The following is an 8,639-nucleotide window of genomic DNA, read 5'->3' as shown; positions in this document are numbered from 1 at the left end:
GATCTGCTGGACAGTGGACTATGAACAGAGTTGGGAGGGCACAGGTGGGGGTCTGGGTGCTCTTGGATTGGGGTGGGATGGGGGGGAAGACGCGGCTTGTACAGAGCAGAGAACAATAAATCGTATCAACAGGGCCGCTGGGGTCTGTCCTTGCTGTTCCTGGGGGATTCTGATGACTGGATGGACACACAGCACCTCACAGTCTCTTCACCTGGGTTGAGTGAGGATTTGCCATGTCCCCGGCATTGGCCTCTGAACTGGGCAAGTGGAGAGCCGTGAGACAGGTAAGTCGATCTCTCAGGAACGGACTTGAGATTTCAAGACTCCCCTCACCATGCTCTCAACCACTGTGACCTGAAGCCTCCTGTCTGCTAGGTCCTGACCTGGGTACTAGGGAAACACGAATTGATTGGACATGACATTCACACTCCAGTAGGCTGAGAGAGCACACCTGTGGAACTTAGCACAGTCTGCAGACTTTCTGGAGACAGGATCTCATGTAGTCTAGGCTGGCTATGGACTTTGCTGCTGAGGTAAGACTAGCCTTGATTTTTTTTTCTCTCTCTCTCTTGTTTGGCTGAGACTCTTTTGCGTAGACCAGGCTGGCCTTGAACTCACAGAAATCTCCCTGCCTCTACCTCCCTGGGACTGACATTAAAAGTGTATACCACTACAGCTGGCTAATCTTGAACTTTCTGCATTTAGCCTTTTATTTTTATTTTAAAAAGTATGTGTATGGTGATTCTGCCCGAAAGTATGTTTGTGCACCGCTTGGCGTCTGGCGCCCATGGAGGCCAACAGAGGCCTTGGGATCCTCTGGCCCTAGAGTCACAGGTGGTTGTGAGCAGCCATGTGGGTCCTGGGATTCAAACCCTGATCCTCTGGAAGAGCAGTTAGTCCGCTTAACTGCTGAACCATCCCTTTGGCCCAAACTTTATAATTTTTTTTATTCTCAATTTTATACATCTATGTGTGTGTGTACACACACACACACACACACACACACACACACACACAACTTTGGTTGTACCTAAAGTTGCCACTATGCTCTTACCCCCTCAACCTCCCGATGAACCCTTTCTTTCAATAGGCTCCTCTACTTGCCTTTTATTCTCTTGGTGACCCATTGTGTTTAGTCACGGTTGCTTGCATAAACATGGGTTGGATGGCTTATTTACCCAAGCAAGGGCAGCTTGCCAATAGCTACACCATTGAGGAATATGACCCCCCTTCCCTAGGCAACCATTAGCTGTCTATAGCTCCTCAGCGAAGAATAGGGCCTCATGACACTCTTCCCTGTGACCACAAACTTCTGATCTGCCTGCTTCCACTTCCGGAGTGCTGGGAAGATGGGCATGTGCTGTTAGGCCTGGTTTCTGTGGTGCTGGAGATTGAACCCAGGTTATCCTGCATGCTAGGCCAGCACTTTAGCAGCTGAACTGCACCCCAGCTCCACTGCCCCTCTTTTGATGGAGCATACAGACTTCATTAGCGCCCAGGCCCCCCACCCCCATCTTGTTGAATCAGAACACCGAGCCTGAGTATCAGTTGCTGTATTTCCCCTTTTCCTGACTGGCCACTTATCCACACTGCCCATGTGTTGTGGTCCCTTCTGTTGTTTTTTAATTTTAATTTTTTTTAAAATTCTTTATGTGCGTTGGTGTTTTGCCATAGAACTGGGTTACAGACGTCATGAGCTGCCATGTGGGTGCTGGGATTGAACTCGGGTCCTACTGTAAGGCATTCAGTGCTCTTAACACTGAGCCATCTCTCCAGCCCGGTGGTCCCTTGTGAAAGCAACAGGGAGTTTCTGTCAGTGGCAAGACTCCATGTGAGACAGGAAGAAGACAGGACCTGACACGCGCTGCTGTGGGCATCCAGACATGAGGCCTTTGTTGGCAGGGTCTACAAGAACAGACGATGAAAAGAAGTGCTTAACTGCTCATGATGGGAGACTGATCAGAAATAAGGCTAGGGAAGAAGGGGGCTTAAGAAACCCGTGTATGTTTCTAGCTTCAGCTAGGGGCCAGGGAGACAGGAAGCAGGTTCCTTTCTTTAGAGGAAATGGTGGTGAGTTTATTATGCATCATCTCAGGGTCATCTCTTGGGGATGCTGGATGAACAAGGACTGAACTAGCAACACATTTTCTCCATGAGAAAATCAAGGACTCATCTGAGTAAGTGCACCAACCTCCAACATTCCTTCATGGCACAAAACTTCTTACAACACAGCCGCACAGCCAAAGCCTAGTCCCTCCCCATTCCAGATAGAGGAAAACCGAGGCAGAGGAGGTACCCAGAGAACTGGAATACAAGACGGACAGAGAAGCACTTCAGAAAGTCTTTTAATAGGAACAGACTGGAAGCCCCCATCCCACCCCAAACTCCAGCTCCGGAGTCCTTTTAGCCCTTACATCAGTGTCTTCTCTTACTCTACACCAAGGTTATCATCAGCCAGCCCTTCCTCTGAATTGCCCAGGACTAAGCAGGAAGCTATCTACCTCACCGTGGAGGAAAACAGAGAAATCGAAACTTCTTTGTAGCCATGGGAAACCACAGGCTCTGTGCCTAAAGCTTAAAGGTGTACCAGGTGATTGCTTGCCTGCAGTGTGTGCTCTCAGTTGCTTCCAGAAGGGTCTGGTAGGCTAAGGAGAGACCACTATGGGTAGGATGGAGAGGTGAACAGAGCTTAGCATTAATCTCCATGGGCAGGCTCACATCCTAGAGATTCATGGATTCCCAACTGTGGTTTAGGTACTCTGGTTTTGAGGGAGAAGGCATCCCAGTATTTCTTTAGAGATGGCCTGGTGGGCATCTTCGGCCCAGGAGGGTAGACATCCCAGGACCAGTGCAATCCTGTTGAGGTAGGCAAAAATTTCATATTAGTTCACCTTAGGGCAGCCCCTACATGGTCCAGAGGTAGTCCAGAGGTGGTGGTGGATAAAGTCTTGCTTTGCAGCCTGGGTTGGTCTGGACCTCACAATCCTCCTGCCTCAGCATCCAGAATACTGGTCTTACAGGAATGGGCCATGCTCAGCTGTCTCTGTATTTTCACATGTAGCTGGACATCTATAGAATTGCAGGTACCTCTTTCCTGAGTCTCAAGTGTAGTGCGGGCTTCTTGGAGACCAGAACCTGCTGGCTTCTCAGCTCTCCAATCCCAGCTGCTCATTATTTCTCCTTGGCTTTTGCCTCTATTAGTCCATCCCCTATGGCATGCTTCCTACTCCCCAGCCTACTGGTCAACCTCCACATTCACCTTCACAGTCTCTCCAAGCCCTTCTTTGAGTAGTGTTCTCTGTCCCACGCTTGCGCCCCGATTCCTGGGCCACCGAAGTTGGTCTCAGTTGGCCTCCAGACTCTCCCACCCCAGGCCCTGGCCCGTGGAAGTGGGTGCGCTGGTGTTTGCGAAAGTTCGAGGAGTTATTGAAAGTGCGGTCGCAGAGCGTGCAGCGGAAGGGGCGCTCGCCAGTGTGGATACGGGCGTGACCGCTCAGCACAGACGACTGTGTGAAGCCCTTGCCGCAGATGCCGCAGTGGTAGGGCCGCTCCCCCGTGTGCACACGCTCGTGGTCTCGCATGTCCGAGGAGCGCCGGAAGGGCTTGGTACAGAACCTGCAGGCGAAAGGCTTGCCTACCGCGGCCCCCGCAGCTGCCGCGGCCGTCACCACCTCCGACCTCTCCTGGGCCACCCTTGGGTTTGGCTGTCCAGTTGATGCTGTGGGTGGAAGCCTCTGAGAGTTGCCCGGCTCCACCCCGTGTCGGTGCTGGTGCCGGAGCAGGGGTGCCAAGGCCTTAAACGCCCGTGGGCACAGTGGGCAGCGGTAAGGCCGCTCTCCCGTGTGCAAGCTGTAGTGGGCACGCAAGCTAGCAGGACCCGGACAGCTGTGGCCACACACGTGACAACGGCTTGGGTCCCCTCCCTGCCCAAGCCCCTCCACGGCTGCCAGGTGGCCATGTTCGTGAAACAGCAGCTCTGAGACCAGGTGGAAGGCCGCGGGACACAGGGCACAGTGGAAAGATCCCGGCTCTGGGGGCTCAGGTACCGATGTAGTATCTGTAACTTTTACCACCTGGATCTCGATGAGGTCACTTGGGGGAGTGGCAGAGTAGCCACCATCAGGCACCAGGACCTGGAGAGCAGAGGAAACAGGAGGCTGTGTGGAGGTCCTGCTGGGAGAGCATTCTTCAAAATGCCTCCACTTGCTAAAACACTTGCCCGGCTGGGGAGACGGCTCACTGGGTAGACACTTGCCAAAGCTAACTGAGTAGGATCCCTGCGACCTGAAGGGTAGAAAGACAGAACTGACTCCCCCAAGTTGCCCTCTGACCTCCACATGTCTGCGCTATGGCACACATGCACACTCCTCAAATACCTGAATAAATTTTTAAATAGTTGATCCTCTGAAGTCCACTGGATCCTTGTTTTTTAATGATTTATTATTTACTTAATTTGAGACAAGATTTTCACTATTTAGCCTTAACTGGCCTGGTACTTGCTGTGTAGACCAGGCTGGTCTAGAACGCACAGAGATCGCCTGCCTCTGCCTCCCAAGTGCTGAGACTAAAGGCATGTACCATCAGGCCTGAGTTTTTATGTGTATGTGTGAGTGCCTGCGTTCACTACACGTGTACAATGCCTATGGCGTGCCGAAGTGAGGGCCAGATCCTCTAGAAGTGAAGTTGGTTGTGAGCCTCCATGTGGATGCTGGGAACTGAACCTCTAAAAGAGCAGCTAGTGCTCTTAACTGCTAAGCCATCTCCCCAGGCCCGGCATTGGTTTCTTGACCCTGTTATCCACAATCCAGAATTCTTGCTGTATCCAGTTGGCATTTCCTTTTCCTGCCCCAAATATACCACAGACACAGACGTGCCTCTCCTCTATGCTAGTTAAAAGCCTCATCGTTTCTTGCCCTTACAACTGGAAACCACCACTCCAAGGGAATCCCTGTTCCTGCTTCTGCCCCCTCATTACCCACCTCTCTAGAGCACCCCGAATGGACTTTGCAAAATGTAAACGAGGTCATGCATTTTGCCGCTCCACTTGAAACCCTGTGTCGTCCCTATAATATCCACCACGATCTGGATCCCGCTTATCTCACTGACAGCCGTGGAAATATAAGCCGTCACCAGCTGACTTCTGCCGTCTAAATTTAGCTCACCCCACCCCCGCTCTGTCGTTTACTTTTTATTTCCCTTATAGAAGATATTACAGTGAATTATGTTTTATCACTCCTCCTCACAAGACAGCAAGCTGCAAGAGGACGCAACCTCTGTCTGCTTTGGTCCCCCGAAACTCTGTACGTGTTTGTTGAATATTCCGAGTTACTCTCCAGTCACGGGTTGGAGGTTCCAAAGCCACTGGCACAGCCATTTCTCCGCCAGAATCCTCCCTTGGGCATTCACAAGGCAGTCCTTGTATTGTCACATGCCACCCCAACATGGTGACCGGATTAGAACTCCCCTTTGGGGTCACCTTCCCCACCATCCCCTGGCCCTAGAATTTCCCAGACGGCCGCTCCTCCTAAGACTCCACCCCTCTCTATGCAAATCAGCTCCCTGGTCCTCCACGGGACCTAACCCTACCCTCAACGCAACCTGTCTCAGGCCCCGCCCCGCCAGGCCCCGCCCCTCGCTCCCCATAGGCTCCTCCCTAAGCCCCGCCCCGGAGTGTGCCCATGCCCCGCCCAGTCCCGCTAGGCCCCGCCCCCTGTCCTGCGACCTCCTTCGCCGTGAACACCCGGCCCAGACCCCTTCGTCGCCCGCACCAGGTCCGACGGCTCCGGGGATGGCGACTCCCGGGTCGGTGAGCTCGGAATCAGGGGTCCGGGCGCGCGGCGGCCATCTTGTAGCTAAACCCGTCCCTGAGGCCAGGGATCGCTCCGCGAGGGGCGGGGCCCCGGCTGGCCGTGCTGCGCAAGCGCGCGGCAGGGCGGCGAGGGGGCGGGGCCGTAGTGGGTAGATGGTGGGGCCGCGGCGGGGCGCGGCAGAAAGTCTGTCAGTCCTCCACCAGGACAGACAGAGCTCCTAGCTGGGAGGTCGGCCAGGTCCTGGAGACCGATTCCGACGTCGTTCCCCTTTCCTTTTAAAAATTATTGTTTAGGCAGGGTCTCACTGTGTAGACCGAGCTGGCCTCGAACTCTCTTTGTAGACCAAGCTAGCCTCGAACTCACAGAGATCCGCTCGCCTCTGAGCCATTATGCTCGGCCCTACGAGTCCCTTTTTTAAAAACCCTAACTGGCCGAGCCCGAAGTTTGCTTATCTGAACCTCAAGGCACGGAAGAAGCTTTGTTGTATGTTACAGAAAACGTTTCTGAGGTTACTATCAATTTATGGTTCAGGAGACAGAGCGGCGCAGTTTATGAATGGAAGGTTTTGCAAAAGTCTGTGTCAAGAAAGAGGCTCGGTGAGGCAGTGCAGCAGCTTCCAGGAGGAAGCAAATCCCTGCTAGTTGCTGTGATGTTTAGGAGAAAAGAGGTCAAATGGTTTTCAGCAGCACCAAGGACAGCACTCAGTCCGGGGCCTGACTTTGTGACTTTAGATAAGTCACGACATTTTTATGGCCAACTCCTCCTCCTTCTCCTTCTTTTCTTCCCGCTCATCCTGTTCCCCTCCTACTGACAAGACCGCATACCGTGAGAGCTAGCCTCAAACTTACTATGTAGTTGAGGCTGGCCTTGAACTCTATTTTGATTTTTTAGGATTCACTTTTTTTTTTTTAAATGGGTATGGGTGATCTGCTTGCATGTATGTCTGCGCACCACATGTCTGCAGTGCCCACGGAGGCCAGAGAGGTTGTCATAGCCTCTGGAAGTTACAGATGGTTGTTGTTGTGGGTGCTGGAAACCAAACTGGGGGTCCTCTGCAAGAGCAACAGATGCTCCAACTGCTGAGTTACCTCTCCAGCCCTCGCCTTGAACTCTTGATCTTTCTGGTACTGTGATTACAGGCATTCATCCCCATGTCCAACTCCATCCCTCTCTCTTCTGTACAGACCTGTAGAAGTGGAAACAGCCAGAAAAGTGTGGCGGCGGCGGTGGTGCATGCCTTTTCATCCCACCTCTTGGAGGCAGAGGCAGGTAGATCTCTGTGAGTTCCAGAGAGCTAGGCTACAGCCAGGGCTACACAGAGAAACCCTGTGTCAAAAAAAAACCAACAAAACAAAACAAGACAGAGATGAGGGGAGGAGCTTTGAAACACTGTTTACTTGGGTAGAGCAGGAGACCCTGAACATTTATCACCACAGCTAATATTGCTGTTCTTCTAGGGGGTATGGTGGCATTTCTTCTTGAAGTTACATGTGGCCGTGTGATTTCTTTGGGTAATGACATATAAATAATAGTCTTTTGTCCCACTTGGCAGACATGACAAGCCTCAGAGACACCCACACAGCCTTCTCTCCCTCCTGTTCTTTGGTAGGGAATGGTTGGTGGAAGTGAAATTTCCTTCGGCTGAATTCAGAGTGACGGTAGTCAGCACAAGCGTGGTGCTGAAACCTTGGATACGTCACATTTCAAGGAAACATCTGCTGTACTAGCCACTGAGCTCTGTGATTGCTCCAGCAGGCCAGCTTCCTGCTCGTGGGGGGGCGGGTGAGAGGGTCCAGGTGCCTGCTGTTAAGTCCGACTACTTGAGTTCCGTACCTGTGACCCATGTGGTAGAAGGAGAGAACTGACTCTTGCAAGTTGTCCTCTGACCTCCACGCACCTGTCCTGGCACATGTGATCTGGCACAGAGAAGTAAAGTATACTTTCAAAACCATTTTTAAGCCATGGGCGGGGTGGTGGCGGCGCACGCCTTTAATCCCAGCACTCGGGAGGCAGAGCCAGGCAGATCTCTGTGAGTTCAGGGCCAGCCTGGGCTACAGAGTGAGATCCAGGAAAGGCTCCAAAGCTACACAGAGAAACCCTGTCTTGAAAAAACAAACCAAAAAAAAAAATCATTTTTTTAAAAGAATGCTAATCAGGACTGGAGAGATGGCTTAGCAGTTAAGAGCACTGGCTGCTCTTCCAGAGGTCCTGAGTTCAGTTCCCAGCAACCACATGGTGGCTCACAACCATCTATTATAGGATCTGATGCCCTCTTCTGGTGTGCAGGTATATATGCAGAGCACTCATACATAAAATATAAAAAAAATTAAAAAAAGAATGCTGAGTATGTGCACTTAGACGGATTATTCCAGCCCTGGATATGTATGTAGCCTTTAAAATAAACTTTCTGGACTTGTGTGCAACAGTGCTGATGTTGATGTGCAGACATGATGTGCAGGACAATAGGGGTAGTTCTGTAACGGGTAAGAAACCACGTTCTGATCAGCCCACTGCCCAGGAGGTTAGTTAAACCCATGCGGTAACTGTGTTAGTTAGGTGAGGAGACGCCAAATCACTTTCAGTTAGGGGATTAATGCAATGGTAAACCGTTCTACCAAAAGCACATTGCCAATCACAGTTCATGGATCAAGTCTAACCTAAGCACATTGAAAGAGTTCTGGGTCCTGCTATCTCACCTGATCCTCATCAGACTGAGGCCTCTGAGTCCTCAGAATGGGTCAGCTGTGCTCAAAAGCCTGAATGCTTAACCAGTCTAGTTTCTGGGCTTTCTACCACCACTCCCTGGGATTAAAGCGTGTGTCACCATGC

At 51.8% G+C, this 8,639-nt stretch overlaps 1 protein-coding gene across 1 annotated transcript; it reads right to left on the bottom strand.

Annotated features, from left to right (window-relative positions):
* Positions 1 to 2,876: 2,876 nt before the first annotated feature.
* LOC114684801 (zinc finger protein 784-like) lies at positions 2,877 to 5,845 on the bottom strand. Its single transcript, XM_028859371.2, is given in 4 exon segments — positions 2,877 to 3,289; positions 3,291 to 4,133; positions 5,769 to 5,821; positions 5,824 to 5,845. Coding segments are annotated over 4 exon segments (972 nt in total). The 3' UTR covers positions 2,877 to 3,235.
* Between the last annotated feature and the right edge of the window lie 2,794 nt (positions 5,846 to 8,639).

Source organism: Peromyscus leucopus, unplaced genomic scaffold (assembly GCF_004664715.2).
Source record: "Peromyscus leucopus breed LL Stock unplaced genomic scaffold, UCI_PerLeu_2.1 scaffold_1055, whole genome shotgun sequence".
NCBI classification, from domain to species: domain Eukaryota; kingdom Metazoa; phylum Chordata; class Mammalia; order Rodentia; family Cricetidae; genus Peromyscus; species Peromyscus leucopus.
Note: the sequence above shows the minus strand (reverse complement) of the source record. Positions and strands in the feature narration are given on the sequence as shown.